Source organism: Somniosus microcephalus, chromosome 27, assembly GCF_052327205.1.
Source record: "Somniosus microcephalus isolate GS21.2 chromosome 27, FLI_Smic_1.0, whole genome shotgun sequence".
Classification (NCBI taxonomy): Eukaryota; Metazoa; Chordata; class Chondrichthyes; order Squaliformes; family Somniosidae; genus Somniosus; species Somniosus microcephalus.
In genome coordinates this window covers 17691580-17714714 of record NC_141013.1, presented here as the reverse complement: position 1 = coordinate 17714714, position 23135 = coordinate 17691580, and the positions used below count along the sequence as shown (strand labels likewise).

The 23135-nt window shown below is 44.2% G+C and overlaps 1 protein-coding gene across 2 annotated transcripts in view; it reads left to right on the top strand.

Moving 5' to 3' along the window:
• The window catches only part of LOC147100019 (dipeptidyl peptidase 8-like), a 49514-nt gene extending 26856 nt beyond the window's left edge, over positions 1-22658 (top strand). The window contains exons 8-20 of one of the 2 annotated variants that reach the window (XM_085968589.1): positions 5867-5928; positions 6013-6113; positions 6870-7047; positions 7226-7385; positions 8993-9072; positions 10154-10306; positions 10580-10715; positions 11318-11463; positions 13466-13612; positions 15942-16094; positions 18356-18498; positions 20482-20593; positions 21644-22658. In XM_085968589.1, the coding sequence (XP_085824715.1) occupies positions 5867-5928; positions 6013-6113; positions 6870-7047; positions 7226-7385; positions 8993-9072; positions 10154-10306; positions 10580-10715; positions 11318-11463; positions 13466-13612; positions 15942-16094; positions 18356-18498; positions 20482-20593; positions 21644-21760 (1688 nt within the window). In that variant the 3' untranslated portion in view covers positions 21761-22658. Of the gene's footprint in view, positions 1-5866; positions 5929-6012; positions 6118-6869; positions 7048-7225; positions 7386-8992; positions 9073-10153; positions 10307-10579; positions 10716-11317; positions 11464-13465; positions 13613-15941; positions 16095-18355; positions 18499-20481; positions 20594-21643 lie in introns of those variants that run through there. The other variant, XM_085968590.1, reaches the window with a different exon arrangement.
• Positions 22659-23135: the final 477 nt, after the last annotated feature.

Here is a 23135-nt window from a genome sequence, read left to right as displayed (position 1 = left end):
CTTCCAATCTGCGGGAACCGTTCTAGAATTTTGGAAGATGACAACCAATGCATCCACCAGCTCTATTGCCGCCTCTTTCAAAACCCTAGGTTGTAGGCCATCAGGTCCAGGGGATTTATCAGCTTTCAGTCCCATTAATTTCTCCAGCACTTTTTTTTACTAATACTAATTTCTTTCCGTTCCTCAGTCACGCTGGACCCTTGGTTCTCCACTATTTACAGGAGGTTTTTTGCATCTTCTTTCATGAAGACAGGCACAAAGTATTTGTTTAATTTCGCTGCCATTTCCTTATTCCCCATTATAATTTCTCCTGTCTCAGCCTGTAAGGGACCCACATTTACTTTTGCTGATCTTTTCCTTTTTACATACCTATAGAAGCTTTTACAGTCTGTTTTTTTGTCTCTCGCTAGTTTACTCTCATATTCTATTTTCCCTTTCTTTATCATTTTCTTCGTCTTCCTGTGCTGAATTCTAAAATCCTCCCAATCTTCAGGCTTACTCTTTTTGGCAACATTATAATCCTCTTCCTTTGATCTAATACTATCTTTAACTTCTCTTGTTAGCCACGGTTGGACCACTTTTCCTGTGGGTTTTTTCTGCCTTAAAGGAATGTATATTTGTTGTAAATTATGCATTAATTCTTTAAATGCTAGCCATTGCTTGTCTACTGTCATTCCTTTTAATGTAGTTTCCCAATCTACCTTAGCCAACTCGCCCCTCATAGCTACGTAGTTTGCTTTGTTTAGATTTAAGACCCTAGTTTTGGATTTAACAAAATCACTTTCAAACTTAATATAACATTTTATCATATTTTGGTCACTCTTCCCTAAGGGCCCCTATTAATTAACCCTTTCTCATTGCACAACACTAGATCTAATATAGCCTGTTCCCTAGTTGGTTCCTCAACATACTGACCTAGAAAGCTATCTTGTATACATTCCATGAATTCGTCCTCCACACTATTACTGCAAATTTTGGTTTGCCCAGTCTAGATGTAGGTTAAAGTCCCCCATGGTTACTGTATTACCCTTTTTACATGCGCCTCTAATTTCCTGATTTATACTCTGCCCTACATTACAACTACTGTTTGGGGGCCAACAAATAACTCCCACCAATGTTTTCTGCACCTTGCTGTTTCTTAGCTCCACCCAAACTGATTCCACTTCCTGATTTTCGGAGCTAAGATCCTTTCTCTCTCCTGTCTTTATCCCATCCTTTATTATCAGGGCTACCCCTCCTCCTTTTCCATTTTGCCTCTCTCTTCTAAAATTAAGTATCCTGGAATATTTAGTTCCCAACCTTGGCCACTTTGCAACCACGTCTCCGTAATGGCTATTAGATCAAACCTATTCATTTCTATCTGCGCTATTAATTCATCTATTTTGTTGCGAATGCTTCGTGCATTCAGATAGAGTGCCTTTAGCTTTGACTTTTTTCTATTTTTCCCTGATGTCACGTTAGTCACTGATGCCCTGTTACCTTTGTTACTCTCTGTCCCTTCCTGACCCACTCTGCTCATTTTTACACAAAACTTTGCTCTGCAGCCTTGATATTTCTCTTGCTGCCTTTAAATGTACTCTTTCCTGAATCCTCCCCCCCCCCCCCCCCTTCATTAGTTTAAAGCCCTGTCTACTGCCCGAGTTATTCGGTTCGCCAGGACACTGGTCCCAGCCCGGTTTAAGCAGAGCCCATTCCAACGGAACAGCTCCCTCTTTTCCCCAGTACTGGTGCCACTGCCCCATGAAGCAAAATCCCTGCCTCCCACACCACTCTCTGAACCATGCATTTAACCTTCTAATCTGCTTATCCCTATACCAATTGGCGCGTGGCTCAGGTAACAATCTAGAGATTATTACCTTTGCGATTCTACTTTTTAATTTGGACCCCAACTCCTCAAACTCTCTCAGCAGAACTTTATTCCTAGTTCTACCTATGTCGTTGGTTCCTACGTGGACCACGACAAGCAGCACGGTGGCATAGTGGTTAGCACTGTTGCCTCACAGCGCCAGAGACCCGGGTTCGAATCCGGCCTCGGGCGACTGTCTGTGTGGAGTTTGCACATTCTCCCCGTGTTTGCGTGGGTTTTCTCCGGGTGCTCCGGTTTCCTCCCACAGTCCAAAGATGTGCGGGTTAGGTTGATTGGCTATGATAAATTGACCCTTAGTGTTAGGGGGATTAAATACGTGGGGTTACAGGGATAGGGTGGGATATGTGTTGGTGTAGGGGTTACGGGGATCGGGTGGGATATGTGTCGGTGCAGGCTCGATGGGCCGAAATGGCCTAAAAAGAGAAAAAAAAAAACTGGATCCTCCCCATCACATTCCAAGTTCTTCCCCAGCTGCGAGGAGATGTTTTTAACCCTGGCACCGGGCAGGCAACACAACCTTCGGAACTCCCGGTCGTGGCTGCAGAGAACAGTATCTATCCCCCTGACTGTACTGTCCCCTACCGCAACTGCATTCCCTTTCACTCCTCCCCACTTGAATGGCCCCTTGCACCATCCTGCAGGTTTTCCCTCATCCACACAGGCAGCAAGAACTTCATACCTGTTGGATAAGGACAAATGCTGAGGCTCCTCCAGCACTGCACCTGGGGTCTCCTTACCTGCCTGAGTCGCAGTCACACCCTCCTGTCCCTGATCACTAACCCTCCTGTCCCTGACCACTAACCCTCCTGTCCCTGACCACTAACCCTCCTGTCCCTGATCACTAACCCTCCTGTCCCTGATCACTAACCCTCCTGTCCCTGACCACTAACCCTCCTGTCCCTGATCACTAACCCTCCTGTCCCTGATCACTAACCCTCCTGTCCCTGACCACTAACCCTCCTGTCCCTGACCACTAACCAGACCTAACCTAAGACTGCCTCCTGGATCAAAGTGTCCAGGTGACTCCCCCCTCCCTGATGCCCCGCAATGTCTGCACCTCAGACTCCAGCTCAAAAACTCTGAGCTGAAGTTCCTCAAGATGCAGACGCTTACTGCAAACGTGGTTGTCCGGGATCACAATGCTCTCCACAAACTCTCACATGCTGCAGTTGAGGCACACCACCTGCACTGCCAGCCCTATATGACCTTGTTTTATTTAATTAAATTTAATTAAATATGTACCAAAGTAACTTAGTTTATGGTTTTGTTTCTTGACTACTTAATTGATCTAGATTAAGTTATGGGTAATGAAATTAAATATCTACCTGTAACACACCACTACAAGTAGTGTCGGCAAAAAGCAGCAACTCCTTCCCCCTCTTCTCCCAACTCCCACTCTTTGCAAAATCCCAAATGGAACACTCTGTTCAAGTGTACTCCGTTTAATTCTGCTCTGTGCAGACCCATTTCCCTTCTGTTCTCAATGAATACTCTCCCTGTTGTGGCGAGCTGAACCTTTTTTACATTCCATGGTGGTTCTTCTCCCTCCCCGCAGCCCTTATTGATTCTTCAGCTGAATATTTTTTTAAACTTTAGATGGTAGTTAATGCGTTCTGCAATCACCTGGAGCTGAAGATCAGTTTTCTGTGCCCTGGGGAAGTTCTCTATTGCAGTTGGACTGTACAATTGTGAGATTACTCTTGTTTATGAGTCTTTGGCTCTAAGCAGACTTTAAAAATGTGATGATCTCCAACATGAAAAGTCAACTGCATATTAGACACTCTGTTTTAGAGCTCACGACTGAGGTTTTCTCTGTTCTGGGCTTATGCATATTTTTGTCGGGTTAACAGTGGTATTTCCCGTGGGAACGCTGCCGTGTTAACTCTGCAGCTATTCCTTTTGAAGTTCAAAGTGCTCTTTGGTTTGAACACAGCTCCACATCAAAGGATTTGTAGTCGGTTGGTGTGTTTACATAGTATTGTAGCATGAAAGAGCATAGTATGCAGGTAACTGAGAATGTGGCATGTGTGATAATATCTAATACGCTTCAGTAACCCCAGACTGGCCACCCTAGATTTTCTGCTGCAAAATGCACACAGTCATACATTGACTGGTTCAGTGCTGCTCAATATCTGAGTGGTGCATCTTTTTCCAATTCCAATGTGCTTGTTTACACATAGCTTTGTTTGCGAGCTACTATTCACTTAAGTTCTTATTATTCATGTTACGCAACGCGAGACCTGTAAGGAGAGAGAAATAGGTTCAGACATCAGGAATGTGGTTTATGAAGTGGGAATAGCTTTGAGTCCTGATGGAAGGAAGAAATTCGATCTTGCCTTCTGCATGGACTGGAGCGATCTGTGAAACGAGCTTCTCCACGCAGAAGGACGGGAACTGTAAGATCAGCCATTTGGGAAACAGACCTGCGTGACCGGCCTCCCAGATGTGGGTTAAGTGGTTAGACTCGCCTCTAGATGGGGAATGAATGATTTAGATCAGCTTCCTGGATGCGAGTAAATCTTGTTCTGTAAACCTGGTCAGAGTCAACAGATTTGTACTGGGTAATGCACAAACATTGTCCCTCCACTTGTGAGATCCATGGCAGTAGCATTGTGAGTCAGCACAGTTTGATGTGGTGCCCAGACCAACAATGGGGTCCTCACATCTTGTCTCTTAGTAAGAATTGACCACACTGTCACCAAGGTATCTCTACCTGAGTGTGAACTCTTCAGCTCCAAGTTTATACTGTTGAAAGGTTTTCCTTATTATCTTTCCTACCTTGGTTAGTTCCCATATCCATGCTATTATTTTATGGAAGAATGAAATGGTCTAACTTCCAAACATCCCCACAAGTACAGTTCATGCCCCTTCTTGGTTACTGTCCCAGGAGGCCCACATCAGTTGTGCAGTAAAGGACTTCCAGGCCAGTTTCCAATTGTCCCCAAACAGCCCAGCAGAGTTTTGCAAAATTCACCCGCTAAAGGAGCCCAAGTGTAACTGCACTATTAACCCTGGTCTCCTAGTCAAAAGGTCAATGGTCTTATGCTGCTACCCTAGTCTTTCTCCAGCCTGCAAGTTTGGTGCAAGTTGAAGTCCTCACAACACAGCCACACCAGTGGGCACACTAATCAGTCCAGTTGTGGCTCTTGTATCAGTGACTCATGTTGGTGCTACATAAACACAGCCCACTGTACTTCTCAGGGTGAGTCACACAAGTACAGATGAAGTACATATACAATGCATACTCTCTTTGTCAAAACTCAGAAGGGCAAACATGGGCCCACCCTGCCCCATCACAGCAGGAATGTAGTACAGATATAAAGCACACTGCCCTCTGTGCCATAACTCAACACATGCTTCTCGTAGGTAGGTCACAGCAATATGTTCACTAAACTCTCTAGGTGTGGGTTTCATAACTGTTTATTAACAGTACTAATTGATGCGCTATCAATTACTGAGAAAGACTGGAAGTTAAGAGAGTAACAAACAGGCTTTTATTAGCTAAAGAACGAAGGCATGCCTCTAGTGGTCGACCGGTCCTGAATGCCTGGGGAACTGCAGAGCAGCCGCCTTTATACCAGGGCATATGGGTGGAGCCAGGGGCGGAGCCAGCTGAGGCATGCACAGGCAGGTACAACAATGGGCAAGAGTGAACAACAGTGAAGTGAACAGTGGTTTACCACACTAATACAGTGTAAACAATGCCATCTTGATGCCATTCTTAGTCAACAGCAAATGCTGTGGATATCAGACTTGGAGTGAGGGATACTGGCATCAATCCAAATACAAAAGTTAACAGGGTTCAAATGGACTGAGATGGAGTAACTTCATTAAACCTAATCTAATATAAATGCAATCATTTCCTTTGTTAACCATTTTCTCCCTTTGACATTAATTAGTATATAAAGGTGAAGAAGATATGCTTCTATACTTTAATTATTATTGAACTCTGAATTTACCCAAACTGCTTATGTTTCATTAATTTTTTCGATATTGCAGGGACTCTAAATCCAAAGATAACTTTCAAGATGTCCGAAGTAACAATAAATGCTAGTGGAAGGGTGAGCACCTATAATAGTCACCAAATTTCAAATGTACAAAGTTTCCAATGACCGTAACAATGGTGCTGTATTTCTTCTCTTTAGATTGCGAGTGTTGTTGACAAGGAATTGGTCCAACCATTTGAGATTATTTTTAAAGGAACAGAATACATTGCACGGGTTGGATGGACTCGAGAAGGAAAATAGTGCGTATGTTACCAATACCTGGCAGGATTTGTCTGCTTTTTAGTCTATGATTAAGAACGCAAATGAGAAAAACAAGAAATGCGTCCCCATTCGAGCTCCGATTGTCTTATCTTCAGATACTAGATATTCAGTGATTGCAGCCCTGTGAAATCCATGTCATCAGATATGATGTTCTCTGATGAACAAGATGTTCAATCTAAGGCCCATGTCTTGAGATACTAGATGTTCAATCTATGAGATAATAGATATTCAACTGTTGCATCCCTCTAAAAATAACTATGTAATGGTTTCATTCCAATAACATCTATATCTTCAAACACTACATATTCAGTGGTTGCGCACCTGTAAGACCCATGCCCAAAGACAGTAGGTATTCAGTGTCTTACCTGGATATCGAATATTCATTGACTGCAGTAGGTATTCAGTAAATATTTTTTTTGAACACTGTCTCCAGATACTAAACATATCTCTATCAGATAAATATCTTCAGACGGTGAGTCTATATCTGTAAGACCCTATGTTCAGATAACTAACCCTTGGGGATAAAATTTCTCCTGTCAATAACTTTAGGCGCTTTAACTTTTATGTAAGAATTATTGGGTTGGAAACGATTCACCCAAGGTCTCTTCTATTCAGATTAACATTTTATTTTTTGCGTATCTTTCAATTGTATAAAAGCCTGTTTTTTTTTCTAAAGAGAGCGAAATAAATATTGCCAACATATCTGAATCTATAAAATATTGATTTTCTCATAGTGCATGGGCCATCCTGTTGGATCGGCCCCAAACAAGGCTCCAGATCGTTCTGATTCCTCCTGCTTTGTTTATCCCAGTGGTGGGTGATGCAATGGAACGGCAGAAACTTGTGGAATCTGTGCCCGACAGTGTAATGCCATTGATTATATATGAGGAAACAACAGACATTTGGATAAACGTATGTAGCATCCACCTCTTTTAAGTTTTTAAACTAGCTGCAATCCCAATTAGTGTTGTCATTAAGACAGTAATTGTAATGTTAACCTTTTCACATTATAGAAAAATGGTAGGTTATCCAGGACCGATGTATGCGTCGACGAACGGTTCAAAATGAAACTTCCCCCTTCTCCTTGCAGGTGCATGACATACTTCACATATTTCCTCAGATGAAGGAGAACGAGATTCAGTTTATTTTTGCCTCTGAATGTAAAACTGGCTTTCGGCACCTTTACAAAATTACAGCTGCCTTGGAGGAGTGCAAGTATAAACGGTCCAGTGGGGGCTACCCCATTCCAGGTAAAAAACCACTTAGGAAAACAGAAGTCCTTTCTTAAAGTTGATTTAAGTTTCAGTTAAAGAAAACCTAAAACAGCCTGTGCACTGGCAACTGTTGGGACCTGTGTTGTTATTCATTTCACCAAAAAAAACAACACCTGGCCAGTTAAAATACTCCATTATTCAGAGAATATTGTAAGTAAGATTCTAAGCATTCCTGTTGTTTATAGCATTCAGGATTGGACATTTAGAAAATATATTTAAGAGGGAACTGGATAGCTATTTGGCATAGAAAGGGATTGAGGTATATGAGAGATAGAGAGGTTTATGTTGCTTTTCAAACGTTGGGACCGGTCAGATGGACTTCAATGGTTTTGCCTGGTCCTGTACATTGCTATATTGTTGTAGTTGTTGGATAGAAGCCTGTGCTTCAAAAGCTAGAATGAATATTTGATTCTGAATGAATTAATCCTGGAAAAGCCAACTTGTCTCCTGTGTTATTAGAACCTTTAAATAACAACAGAAAATGCTGGAAACACTCAGCAGGCCAGGCAGCATCCGTGGAGAGAGAAACAGAGTTAACGTTTCAGGTCTGTGACCCTTCGTCAGAACTGGTAAAAGTTGGAGATGTAACAGGTTTTAAGCAGGCGCAGAGGCAGGAAAAGTGGGGGAAGGAACCGAAGGCACAGTCTGTGCTACGATTGGACTCAGGAGAGATAATATGTTGCAAATGGGGATGGCAGAATCATCAACAGCTGCCGCCTGTAAAATGGGGGGGTTATAAGTCTGAAATTGTTGAACTCAATATTGAGTCCAGAAGGCTGTAAAGTGCCTAATCGAAAGATGAGGTGCTGTTAGAACCCGTCCTCCCTGTAGTGGTGCTTCCCGTGGTGTTGTGTTCTCTCAGCACTCCTCCCCAGATGATTATGCATCATATTTGATCTCTCAGTGAAATTGGTGTATAAAATTTCCAGCTAAACAGATCATATCCATTTTTGCCAGATTTAACACTTTCCACAATTGATAACTGACTGCCTTGAAATAATTAAAAAGGGTTAATTTGTACAATGCGGATGCAGTTGGTAGATGTCACCAGTCCACATATTTACACAGTGAGCAAGATACCTTCAGTTGTAGTAGAAATGAATTGTGTCTTGTCATACGGGGTAGGCCTTCAGTTCGAATGATTTTCTTAGCTCCCTGATCCCACCCCAATCTCCTTTATTTTTGATTTTGGGATGTGTGAGAGGCTGGCATTGCCACATTTCTTGCCTATCTGTGGTTTCCATGAGAAGGTGGTGTTCCTTGAGCTGCTGCACTCCTTCTGGCGATGGTGCTCCCACAATGGTGTTAAGTAGGGAATTCCAGGACTTTGATCGAGTGGCGATGAAGGAACAGTTTTTTTTAAATGTCCAAATTAGGATGCTGTGTGACTTGGAGGTGACGGTGTTTCCCTGATGTTACATAATAAACTCTTGAGTAACCTGTGTTTTTTCTGCAAGGAATGGTACTTACTTTAGATAATAATAATGTAGCCAGATCCTAAGTAATTTTAAGCCTTTGCTTAAAAGTTCTGATGTGTACTAACATAACACAACAGCTGATTAATCCACATGCCTTTTTCCCAGATGACTTTAAATGCCTGATTAAAGAAGAATTGCCTTTGACCAGTGGAGACTGGGAAGTGCTTGGGAGACATGGATCTACAGTAAGTACATCTTGCGTTTCAGGAAAATGCTGTCAGTTTGGTTGTAGAGGACGGAATGCACTTTTAATTTGGGACAATAACAACAGACAATGCTGGAGATACTCAGCAGGTCAGGCAGCATCTGTGAAGAGAGAAACAGAGTTAACGTTTCAGGTCGACGACCTTTAGTCTGGGCAATTCTGGTATAATTTCTAGCTTTAATGGCAGCTTGTACCATCTCTCACTGAGACCAAGCCACTATCCACATTCACCGTGTCAATATTGGGTAAATTGTGAAACGTGTTATGTATTGGGCAACAATAAACTATCAGCGGTGGTGTGTGGTCGGATGTGGGCCTGCACCTGACTTCACCACTGATCAAGCTCTCAATCTCTTGAGGTAAAAGGTTTCCCGTTAGGGAAGCAGGAAAAATCATCAGGTGTTGCATGCCTCTTGGTGACTGTGAGAAAAGGCTGGGAGTCAGTATCCTGCCTGACTTTTTGGCCAAGGAATGGTATGAGGTACTTGAAGATGTCATTGAAACAGAAGAGGGGGAGGAAGTAACCATTAAGATAAATGTCATTGCCAATTGTTTACAGAATGTCCTGACGATATCTGCACAAGTGCACCAGATGAATAAAAGAGACACTGATGTCAAACAATGCTGCCTTTAGATTAGATTTCAGGCAGGCTGGCAGTAAAGGTGGCACATTTAATGTCTTGGGCAAGAGAGGGGGAAATTTCAAGGTTTGTGCTTTTGATCGCTAGCCAGTGAAAAGTGTGTGAGTGAACACTGGGCAAGAAGGAGATCAGCCTGTCTCTTATGGCCACCAAGGTTGAATAGCCCACCAACACTTACTGTTTTGACTCACAAATGAAGAATGGGTGAGTGGAGCAGAACAGAACCATTTGCTGGAGCAGAGTGCTCTATGGGAAAGGAAGTCTGTTCATTGGCACTTGTCCACTACTCTCATTATTTAAGTCTCAGGTTGACGCTGGTAGTAAAAGGGCTGCACGTTACACAGCATCTGTGCTAATATTGTATAACACAATTTATATGATCTGGGGTTGACATTTTCTCAAACTGTGTATTTTTGACAGATATGGGTCAATGAAGCTACTCACCTGGTGTATTTTCAAGGTACTAAAGACACTACTTTGGAGCACCACCTCTATGTAGTGAGCTACGAAAGTCCCACGGAGATTGTACGACTGACACAGTTAGGCTACTCTCATAACTGTTCTGTTAGCCAGGTAAGGCTTCCACTCGTGCGGACATACTTTAGAACAATAATACCGTAGATCCAATTTGCGTGCGTTCATTACTGTATCCCTTCTCATTGAGACCTTCATTTGGAAGATGTGCTGTTAAATAAAGTCATACAACATATAGTGACCATATTAGTATGTATATTTTTACACATGCTGATGTGAGGAATGCGCGTGAACTGCTGCACTAGCTTAATGTACTTGTTTCTAATTTATGGTGGAACAGATTTACAATTTCTATCTCCTGTTTGCTTGTAGAATTTTGATATGTTTATCAGCAAGTACAGCAACCAGGACCATCCGCACTGTGTGCATATCTTCCGACTGACCGGATCAGAAGAAGACTCTCTTCACAAACAGAGAAAATTCTGGGCCACCGTGTTGGAATCTCCAGGTATTGTCATTATTATTAAAAACTCGTGGAGTCATTGTCCCTCATGCCATTGCTTCCATAAAGTTGCATGTTCTCTCTGAGAGATTCTGAGCCAGAGGCTTGCTCAAAGACTGAGATACTTGCAGAGAGGCAGAGACAGGAGCAGTCACAGAGATAAATGGTATGCAAGAAATCAAATAGGGAATTCCTTTACCCAGAGAGTGGTGAGATGTGGAACTCGCTACCACAGGGAGTGGTTGAAGTGAATAGTATAGATGCATTTAAGGGGAGGCTGGACAAGCATATGAGGGAGAAGGGAATAGAGGGTTATGCTGATAGAGTTAGATGAGGAGAGACGGGAGGAGGCTCGAGTGGAGCATAAACGCCGGCATGGACTGGGTGGGCCAAATGGCCTGTTTCTGTGCCGTATATCCTATGTACTGAGGCATGCCAAAAGCAACACGCACAGCTGGACACGCACTCCGGTCTCGCTGCTACTTGGAACTCGCTCAGCTGATTGCTCTCTAGTCATACAAAATAAGTAGCCCGTAGCCTGGCTGTTGACATGGGTTCCATACGATTCAAGCGTTTCTTTGCCTGAAATGCTACTGGTTGTATTGCAGGTTGCCCTCCAGACTACATTCCTCCACAGATGTTCAGTTTTCACAGCAAGTCCGGGTATATGTTGCATGGAATGATGTTCAAACCACATGATCTACAGCCTAGAAAAAAGTACCCCACTCTGCTTTACACGTATGGTGGCCCCCAGGTAGGATTATTTCTTTCCCATTTCCTCATAACTATTATGTATTTGTTTTTTTTTTGTTTTTTTTTGAGTGACTTGTACCACACATACAACTCCCTAACTGACAGGCCGGCAGATGGCCTGCTGCTCTGCATCTGTCAGGGCAGAATGTATGTTCCAAGTGTAATTCGATGTTTTGCCCCTGTTAGTTGTCAGTGGGCTAGTCCCCCACTCTGTTGGGATTGGTGGGCTAGTACCCTGTCTGTTGGGATTGGGGGGCTAGAACCCTGTCTGTTGGGATTGGTGGGCTAGTACCCTGTCTGTTGGGATTGGTGGGCTAGAACCCTGTCTGTTGGGATTGGTGGGCTAGTACCCTGTCTGTTGGGATTGGTGGGCTAGAACCCTGTCTGTTGGGATTGGGGGGGCTAGAACCCTGTCTGTTGGGATTGGTGGGCTAGTACCCTGTCTGTTGGGATTGGTGGGCTAGAACCCTGTCTGTTGGGATTGGTGGGCTAGAACCCTGTCTGTCGGGACTGGTGGGTTAGTACCCTGTCTGTTGGGATTGGTGGGCTAATGCCCTGCCTGTTGGGATTGGTGGGCTAGCACCCATGCCAGTAGGTGCTGATGCTCGTTTTAGGAGTCAGTGAGCTAATCCCCTCCCTGGTGCGCTTTGCCTTTCTTCCTTCCCAAATTCTTTGCTCGTTGTTCACTTATTTCCTCTAATTATGTGAACCTTCATTCGTGGTGTTTTTTGGCCACTTTCTTTCTCTTTTAATCAGTCTAAGTGTGATAGTGCAGCTTTCTATTTTCAGATGAATTAGAAATAATGGGGGAGAAATTGGGTGGAGCCGCAAACGGGCGCCAAGCTCGCCTGGGCGCCGGATTTAGTGCAGCGTTTGGAGCAGTAGCGACCGCCGGAAATTCAGCTTGAGCGCCCCAAGAGGGAGACGGGGCGAGGCTCGAGGCGCTCCATTCCCTCTTAGGGCGCTGAAACTGAATATCGCAGCGCAACGTGCTGCAGCGCCACACGCTGCGGCACGGCGCGCTGCGGTACTGCAGGCCTTCCTCCCATTCTTAAGGGGGAGGGGCTGCACCAGCGCGATCAGAGATCGTGAGTGCCGGCAAAAGAGCCCGGCACCGAGGAGAAGTGCCGGGCTCTCGGAAAACAGCCGGCAATGCCGCGGAGGGCGATCAGGAGGCCGGGGACGGAGGTGCTGGCAGGCGGCCGCCGGAAAAAACGGCCGCCCGCACCTCCACCTTAATTTGCGCCACTGCCGCCACAGGAAGGCCCCGTGAACCGGGCGCCATTTGCGAACGGCGCTACAGAGGCAGTCGCTGCCAAATATCGAGATCAGGGCGGTAACGGGGCGCTGCGCACACCGATGACGTCATCGGCAGCAGCGCAGCGCAACAGGTTAAACGCCACCATTAGCGCCCCAGCTAAATATCGCGGGAGGCGCGGCCAGTGGCGCTAAAGCCACTGAATGCCCTCTTTAGGCGCTAACTGGTGGCGCAGCCCACCGAATTTCTAGGCCAATCTTTTTTTAAAAGATTCCTAATGCTTATTTCTTGGCGAGCAAATGTCACTGATTAAGGTATTTCTGTATCTTCTCTCTTTTGCCTTTAAATGGTCTCCCCCCCTAGGTCCGTGCACCATCCACACCCAAGAGGGTGCACAGATCGACCGTCTGTTTCCACACCTTAGCTGGACAGAAATTGGCTGCTGGAGGGAGGGGGAGGAGACCAGGATTAGCCACAGTGACTCTTTGCCAATTTTCTCTCCTTCCCTGTGGGAAAGTGCTGGCTCCTGCTCAGCACGATGGCAATGCTGAGATCACCACTACAGTGAATGGAAGATCATGTGCAAAAGGCATTTAACTGCAGCCTTTAATAATAGTTTCTTTCTCTTAGTAACATTGAAGAGAAATATGTTTCTGCCGTGTTATTTTCTCCACAATAAAAGTGATTTGAACTAAAAATTGTTTTAAAATATACAGTCGACACAACTCTTATTTTTACCCCATAGGTGCAGTTGGTAAACAATCGCTTTAAGGGAGTTAAGTACCTGCGCCTGAACACACTGGCAGAGCTTGGTTATGTTGTGGTTGTCATAGATTCCAGGGGATCCTGCCACAGAGGCCTTAAATTTGAAGGTGCCTTGAAATACAAGATGGTATGTGAAATCCTTATCCTTTGGTTTCAATAAATGCAGTTCCTCTAAAGTAAGACTAGAAGAGCACGGCTTAATCAACAGCTGGGAGGGTGATACAGGGGCATAACATTTGGATCGCTGAGAAAGGGGTTCCGTCGCCCCTCTGTGCTGAGTTCCTGACCTTGGGTACAGTGCTGTGTGGAGAGGCTGAGCACCTCTCTGCACAGAGTGATAACGTCAAAGGGAGAACCATCAGTGGGATGTTCCTGCTCACCTCGTGTCAGCCAGCACAATTGCAGCATTAGCAGAGGCCTAGAAACAGGGGTGGCTTTTTAAGAACATAAGAATTAGGAGCAGGAGTAGGCCATACGGCCCCTCGAGCCTGCTCCGCCATTCAATAAGATCAACACCAATTTCTCACTTGATCCCCATATCCCTTCATTCCCCTAGAGTCCAAAAATCTATCTATCCCAGCCTTGAATATACTCAAAGACTCAGCACCCACAGCCCTCTGGGGCAGAGAATTCCAAAGATTCACAACCCTCTGAGTGAAGAAATTCCTCCTCGTCTCAATCTTAAATGGCCGACCCCTTATCCTGAGACTATGACCCCTAGTTCTAGACTCTCCAGCCAGGGGAAACAACCTCACAGCATCTACTTTGTCAATCCCCCTCAGAAACATGTTTCAATGAGATCACTTCTCATTCTTCTAAACTCCAGAGAGTATAGGCTCAATCTCTCCTCATAGGACAACCCCCTCATCCCAGGAATCAATCGAGTGAACCTTCATTGCACCGCCTCTAAGGCAAGTATATCTTTCCTCAGATGAGTAGACCAAAACTGTGCACAGTACTTTGCCTTGTGAGGGCCCCGTGCAAAGGTTCGGTTTAGGGCCCCAACAATGATACTAAATATTTAATCTGGTGTCTAATCTGCACATGTACAATCGGGAAAAGGCACATTTGCAATAAGAAATGTAAAAATAGTTGAAAAAATGATGAGCAATAGATTACACGAGTAAATGATATCAAAAGATTATAAAGGTCTTGAAACACCGATGTTACTTCAGTACATGAGCCACATGCCAATTCAGAAACTAGCTTCCGTGCTTTAGCTGCAGCCAGATCTCGTATATCTGAGTAGTCGAGCAGTACAGTTCGTAAGAACTGAATTTCGTCTGCTCCTACTTCAGCCATAACTGTGGGAGGATGAGTTGGATAGGTGAGAAGGTGAGCACCTAGGTCGAAGCCCGCTGGATTAGATCTCACTGGCTCGCACTCATTCTCCTACATTCACTCACTGACGCACACTCACTCTCACTAATTCACACTCACTCTCACACTCTTATTCACTCAAACTCTCTCACTCACTTCCATATTAACTCACTCAGTAACGCTCACATTCATCCTTTTGCTCTCATACGCTTTTTCACTCAGTCTCACTCTGAATCTCTCACTCACTCACTCGTACTCATTCTTAACTGATTCTCACGCTCACTTCCTCGTACTCAGTAACTCCCCTCTTTTACTCATTCATTTACTCTCTCACACTCATTCATTCTCACTCAGTCTCATACTCATTCTCATATTCACTCACTCACTTACACTCAAGCTCACGCACTCACTCATTCTCCTGCACTTTGTCACTCACTCAGTAACTCACTCCCTTTACCCAAAGACTCCAGTGTCTATAAACCAGTGCAGAGGTGTACTCTACACATCTGCATCAGTTTTCCTTACAAATAAAATTTGGGCTTCCAAATGTTGTAATTGGAATTCTTAAGTCTGAGGTAGCCTGGTGCTTGCAAACTGGGAAATTTTTGATGAACTGTGACATGAATCAGTCGTTCATGAAAGAAAGACTTATGAAATAATACTGAGCGGCCTGCGGGAGGCGCTCATTATAAATACACGGGCACGGGCCCAGCATGCGCAGTACATTCTTAACAGGGACTAGTGAAGGACACAACTAGACCTCCATGTTGCAAAACAGTTGATTAAAGCTTTGTTTAACGCTTAGACCAAGTGCCTAGTAGTTTTCTTACGTCAAACTGTATATGTGCTTGGTATGGATTGGTGTCATTTTCTATTACATAGAACATACAGCACAGAAACAGGCCATTCAGCCCAACCAGTCCACGCCGGTGTTTATGCTCCACTCGAGCCTCCTCCCGTCCTTCCTCATCTTAACTCTAGCAGCATAACCCTCTTTTCCCTTCTCCCTCATATGCTTGTCTAGCCTCCCCTTCAATGCATCTATACTATTTGCCTCAACCACTCCCTGTGGCAGTGAGTTCCACATTCACAATATTAAACACATATAGTGGTTTTAACACTCTAATCTCTCGCAGGGTCAAGTGGAAATTGAAGACCAGGTGGAAGGGCTGCAGTATCTGGCCGCTAACTATAGCTTTGTTGACATGGAGCGCGTTGCAATTCATGGCTGGTCGTATGGAGGTTATCTGTCCCTCATGGGCCTAGTGAGGAGACCAGAAATATTTAAGGTTTGTATGTTAACCCATTCTCATCCGCTCAGCTCTATCATTCGTTTATCATTAGGAAAATTAGCAAAGCGCCTGGATGTGTCAGTTAATGGTGAGGACATCTGCAGATACATGCATTCTATTGATATACATAGTGTGTGAATAGAAACATAGAAGATAGGAGCAGGAGTAGGCCATTCGGCCCCTCGAGTCTGCTCCACCATTCAATGCGATCATGGCTGATCATCCAAATTCAGTACCCTGTCCCTGCCTTCTCCCCATATCCCTTGATCCCCTTAGCCTTAAGAAATATATCTAACTCCTTCTTGAATATATTTAATGAATTGGCCTCAACTGTCTTCTGTAGTAGAGAATTCCACAGGTTCACCACTCTCTGGGTGAAGAAATTCCTCCTCATCTCAGTCCTAAATGGCTTACCCCTTATCCTTAGACTGTGACCCCTGGTTCTGGACTCCCCGACCATCGGGAACATCCTTCCTGCATCTAGTCTGTCCAGTCCTGTTAGAATTTTATAAGTTTCAATGAGATCCCCTCTCATTCTTCTAAACTCCAGCGAGTATAAGCCCAATCGACCCAATCTCTCCTCATACGTCATTCCCGCCATCCCAGCATGCATGTAACTAAAATACAAAAAATAAAAAGATTGTCCTTTCTGCACTTTGTGTAAGCTCATTGGTGTGTGGTATTCCTCCAGCTACTAAATCTGAGCTCATTGTTCATGGGTGCCTTCTTCTGATTGGTTGCTACATGCATAACATGGACCAATCAGATGCGACGTTCAGAATCTAGTGGCTGCTTGCTTGTCATAGAACCATAGACATTTACAGAAGGAAGCCATTCAGCCCATCAAGTCTGTGCTGGCTTTTTGCTGGCTAACCCGACTGCCCACCCTCTCTTCCCTGTAGCAGCTTCTGTTTTAAATATTTATCCAATTTTCCCTTAAAAGATGTAATGATTTCGGCCTCAACCACGCTCTGTGGCAAAGCTTTCCATGCTCCAACAACTCGGTGGGTAAAAACATTTCTTCTAACCTCTCTCCTCACTCTCTCATGACAATTTTAAATTGATCACCCTCGTCACTGACTGCGCACCAGAGGAAATACTCTTTCCCTATTCACTCGATCAAAAACTCTTCATAATTTTAAAACAATTTGTACGCTTCACAAAGGCATAATAAAAAAAATGGCCAAGAGTTTAGTCAAAGAGGTGGATTTTAAGAAGGGTTTTAAAGGTGGAGAGACAGAGAGGGTTTAGCGAGCGAATTCAAGAGCATGGGGCCTAGGTGGCTGAAGGCTCGGTCGCCAATGCTGGGGTGAAGGGAGGAGGGGCTGCAGAAGAGGCCTGAGTCAGAGGATTGGAGAGTTCAGAGGGGGAGGGGGTTTTAAGGTTTGAGGAGGTTTCAAAGATGGGGAGGGGTGAGGCCTGAAGGGGTTTAAATATGAGGATATTCATTTTTAATTTGAGTCTTTGGGGCACCAGGAGCCAATGTAGATCAGCAAAGACATGGGCAAGCTGGACTTGGTGTGGAATAGGATACAGGCAACAGAGTTTTTGATGAGCTGAAGTTTATCACAGAATCACAGAATCCCCACAGTGCAGATAGAGGCCATTTCGGCCCATCGAGCCTGCACCGACACATATCCCACCCTATCCCCATAACTCCACGTATTTAATCCCCTAACACTAAGGGTCAATTTATCATAGCCAAATCAACCTAACCCGCACATCTTTGGACTGTGGGAGGAAACCCACGCAGACACAGGGAGAATGTGCAAACTCCACACAGACAGTCGCCCGAGGCCAGATTTGAACCCGGGTCCCTGGCGCTGTGAGGCAACAGTGCTAACCACTATGTGGAGGGTGGAGTTTGGGAGCCCAACCAGGAGAGTATCGGAATAGTCGAGTCTAGAGATGACAAAGGCGGGGCTGAGGGTTTCAGTGGAAGATGGGCTGAGGTAGGGGTCGGGTAGAGGTGGCCAATGTTACAGAGGAAAAAGTAGACAGTCTTTGTGATGGAGTTGGAAGCTCAGCTCGGGGTCAAATAGGATGCCAATGTTACGAAAATAGTCTGGTTCAGCCTAAGATGGGGATGGAATCGGTGGAAAGGGTACAGAGTTTGTGACAAGGGCCAAAGATGATGGCTTCAGTCTTCCCAATGTTTAGCTGGAGGAAATTGCGGCTCATCCAGACTTTAGTAGTGAGTGGCTTTCTTGCCAAGTGTGGACATTGATGCCTATAACTTGCAACTTTGTTTTGTGCAGGTGGCCATAGCCGGAGCCCCTGTGACACTGTGGATCTTCTATGACACCGGATACACGGAACGCTACATGGGTCTCCCAGATAAAAATGAGAGTGGCTATGATATTGGATCAGCAGCAATGCAAGTTGACCGCTTTCCTCTTGAGTAAGTTCCACCACTTCGCAATCTCTGTTGTGTCCAGCGGTTTCCCAGTCACGTTCCAACCCAAAGCACGTTCAGAATTCAAAATACGTTGAGTTTGGTTTTCTAATACTGGCCGATGGAATCTATGCTGGTGCTGTCCATTTGAGGACACAACCTTAAAGTTTATAAATTGCATTTTGTGGAAAGAAGTATATTATTATCAGCATAAATGTCTAACTAGGATTGAGTGGAAGAGTTTTAAGTCAGTTTAGTAATTTAGACTAATAAAATTCTGTGTCCTGGTAACCCGGGAAGTCTGTGTGTTAGTCTTTTTCTTCCATGTCCTGAAAAGCGAATAGTTTGCAGTGACCACTGTTACTTGGGTCAGGGAGACAGTGAACTAAGTGAAGGTCTAATTTATCCACCAGAATGTTTGCTAATTTAATTTGAGCAAGATGATTTGAACAGGACGATTAATGTGCTCAACTAAACTTATCTGGGACTGATGAATTGGTGAGCTGTGACTGATTTGTCCCTGATCTTATCCGGGACTGATAAATTGGTGAGCTGTGACTGATGTGTCCTTGATCTATCGATCTGGATTCCAACTGTAATTTAAATTTGACTTTGATGTTTTCCAGTAATTGAGTTGACAATTAACGAGCAAAGAGCATGCGCGTTGGTCGAGTTGGTATTGCCTGTGGGCTCTTGTCACAGGCAGATAAAGTAACAGCATCTCATCGTTCGATTAGGCACTTTACAGCCTTCTGGACTCAACATCGAGTTCAACAATTTCAGACCATAACCTCGGCCCCTATTTTTTCAGATGGCAGCTGTTGTGATACTGCCATTCCCATTTACAACTGTTATTTTCTTTACTTGTCCCATTACCATCTCCTTTTGCTTTGTACTATCATACCTTTTGTCATTTAATCTCCCCTGCCTTCCTCCCTCTCACAGACCTTCCCTTTTGTCCTTTCCTCCCCTCCCCACTTTCCCTGCTTCTGCACTTGCTTAAAACCTGTGAAATCTCTATAACTTTTTCCAGTTCTGACGAAAGGTCATCAACCTGAAACGTTAACTCTGTTTCTCTCTCCACAGATGCTGCCTGACCTGCTGAGTATTGCCAGCATTTTCTGTTTTTATTTCAGATAGAGTAACATTGTTGGCTATTACAATAGGAATCATTAGCCCGTATTTTCCGATCGGAGGCTTCCTGTGTGTGGAGGCCTCCGATCTGGAAAAAATCTACGGACTTACCTGAGGGCACCCGAGGTGCATATAGTTCTGTTCCTGGGCGTCTCCAAACTCGAAATGTGCAGGGCCCACGTATCCCAGAGGCGCGGGCAGTTCGCAAGCGTCCCTGGGATTACGTGGGCCATGGGGAGCCAATCAAAAAAGGGAATCTCCCTTCATACACTTGACCGATAGACCTGTCAAATATATGAATGGAGATCACCCCAAAAACATAGTAAAACATTAAATCATTTTTTTTCACATTTTAAAATGAGTTGAAATTACAATAAATTAAATATTTTAAACAAAAATTTAATTTTTTGAAAAAAATAATTAAAGTTTTTTACGGGGCTAAATTTACCTTTTTTTTTTAAAGTATTTTTAAATGATAAATGAGTGGGGAAAAAAAAATTTTCACTTTTTTTCAACTCTTATGCTGGTAAAAGCAGGCCTTACGCGTAAGATTTCTAAAGGTTTTCTGCGGACGGAGGTTCTGCAGAAAGCGGAACTATCCGCCCGCAGAGGCCCTTCTCGAGGGCAGGCGTCCGATCTGTCAAGAGCATTCTTGACAGATTGGAAATGCCGGTTTTCAGCGCATTTCGGAATATACGGCCCATTGTGTGAAGCACATTCTTGAGGACAGTCATTGCGGACCATCATCAACAATGAGCTTCACAACATGACTCTGAGGATTGTTGCTATGCCTAGTGTGAATTGGTCCAGATAATGAACAATGATCACGTTTCCATCTTTCTTTCCCACCTGTAGACCGAACCGCCTGCTGCTCTTACATGGGTTCCTGGATGAAAATGTTCACTTTTCTCACACTACAGTGCTGCTTAGCTTCCTCGTTCGATCAGGGAGACCGTACGACTTGCAGGTAAGCTATTAAACTGCAAGTGAAATGAAGCGCTATCCCCCTGTCACTTAGGTCTTGTGTTTTCAAGGAAGGACAGATTGGTCCAACACACGCTCATCCATGTGGGACTGGTTACAATATCCTCCTTTGCCTGAAATGTTTGCGATTTTGCACAACAATCCCCTTCATTTACTGATTAACAGCCCAAATCACCATTGGAAACAGCCCAGCTCCAAGTTGCCGACTTATTGTTGAAAAGAAAAGTGCTGGCTTTAACATTACAGAAATGTTATGAGTTAAGAAATCCAGTTCAGGCAATACAGGTAGACTATCCTTTATCCGAACTTCCGAAAACCGAAAACCTCTAAAAACCGAAAGTTTTTTCGTTCAGCGTAAGTCATGCGCACGACGCCGACCCCCCCGCCGACGCCGACCCGACGCCGACCCCCCCACCGCCGACCCCCACCCCTGACAAATTTCCCAGTCTTATAAAATACCTTCTGAAATCCGAAATTTTCCGAAAACCGAAACACGGCTGGTCCCGAGGTTTTCGGATAAAGGATAGTCTACCTGTACAAGAAACTTTCTGATATCCGGCACTGACGGGACCGAGCTAGTGCCGTAACATCAAAAGTGCCGGACATACAAGAGTTAATGTTTAAACATACGAAACTGAGACGCTCCGTGTGAATCAACAAACCCTGTTGCTTAGCAACAACTTCAAAACAGTCGGCTGCAGCTGCAAGCGTCTGTAGCTGAAGCTGTTGCTATAGCTACAGACCTTGCAGTGCTTGACTGGGAAAAAAAAAAGCAACGAGAACTAAAAAAAACATATAGAAAACGGCTCCTGATTTTTACCGTTAGATCGAGTATTCCGGACATATAACCTCCGGATAAACCAAAGTTTCCTGTACATGGAAAAACCCAAATTGTTAAACTGGTAAAATGTGTACTTGGGACAAAAAAAAACGCTTAAAATGGAGGAGCGTGCTGACAATTTTTTGTGCGATTGTAAAATAAAGATATCTGTACACTTCTTATTTGTAAATGAATGTTTTTCAACCCTTTAAGGTGTATCCCCAGGAACGGCACAGTATTCGTGTCCCGGAGTCCGGTGAACATTATGAACTGTATCTGCTCTACTATCTTCAGGAGAACCTGGCATCCCAGATCGCTGCCATGAAGTAGAAGATATTGTGTTACTTTTGACACTTCCCATCTCAGCCAACAACTCAACGCAATAGATATCAGAAGAGAGACACTGCTCCCATACCTCACTAATAGTGACCTCCCCTTTCTCCACAAGTCACTAATAGTGATTATTTCTATTTTTTCATTAATAGCAACCTCCCTGTTCCTTATCACATGGAATAGCAGTGACCGCTCTCACTCAATTTCAGTAAAAGTGACCATCGCCCCCACCTCACTGATCTATAAGCGTCCCTTTCTCCATTGCTCACCACTAACACATCTGTATCACACTGCTAGTGCTCCCATGTGCACGATTAGCACAATCCCCCAGTAGCAATGCTCACATCTCTTTTCGCCCACCCCCAAAATTATACCGCCCCACCCATGATCTCACTGATAGTGCCTGACGACAACTTTCTGCTGTTTGTACTGAGAATGTAAACCGAATAAGACCCATGATCGCGGAAACTTTACTTTCCAAGAGCATGTTACGGGCATTAAGGATAATCCCTTTTAAAGAATGTGTGTATGTCAGTAAATTTTGGAAAATGTAGCAATTTTTCTACAATTCTATGTTGCTTCCTCATTGATTCACCGCAGCTATCTAGAACTAAGCATCTTTCTGAACCTTTCCTTCTGAGCTGATCAGATGAGTGAGATTTACCCACTTGCTTCTGGCTGCCAGCCCTGCTCTCCATCACAGCAGCATCTGCTCCCAGCCTTTCTAATGCTGTTGTTCATTTGCTTAATTACCATAAAACGCCAATTATTTCCATGGATTGTAGAGTAAATGGAGATGATTGTGAAACATTTTTGAGCACTTTATGTAACAGTAATGTTTTGATTAATGTCTTAAACGGTATCATTTTTATTACTTAAAAAAAACTGCATCTGGTCATGGATTATTTATTCTCTCTCAGATACAAACAAAAGGGTTTTTATCACTGCCAAGTTTGTTTAGATCTTTGGTTATCTGCAGAGTATTCTGTGAAGTGAGAGCAATGTATAGAAGCACGGGGGGTTTATACATTCATGGATAGAACAAAGACAGCCCAGTGTCTACCTAATTTCCACTTTGGGACAGGAATCCTATGCCACTTCTTTGCTGGTTAACTGAGGTATTCCACTGGTGTCTAATAGTTTTTGAGACTAGTTCCCTTCATCTCCTCCCCAAAGGGCCTTTTACTGATGAGTCAAACATTCGTTTCTTGGATTCAGAGTTCCAGGCTCTTTCAGCCAGTTAGTGAACTCCCAGATCATTTTAAGTATTTCCCCCATGAAGCATGAGAGAACACAATCTTCAAAAAGTCAGAAGTGTTTGTCCTAGTCGTGACATTTAAACGTAATGAGACCAAATTGATCGATCAATGGC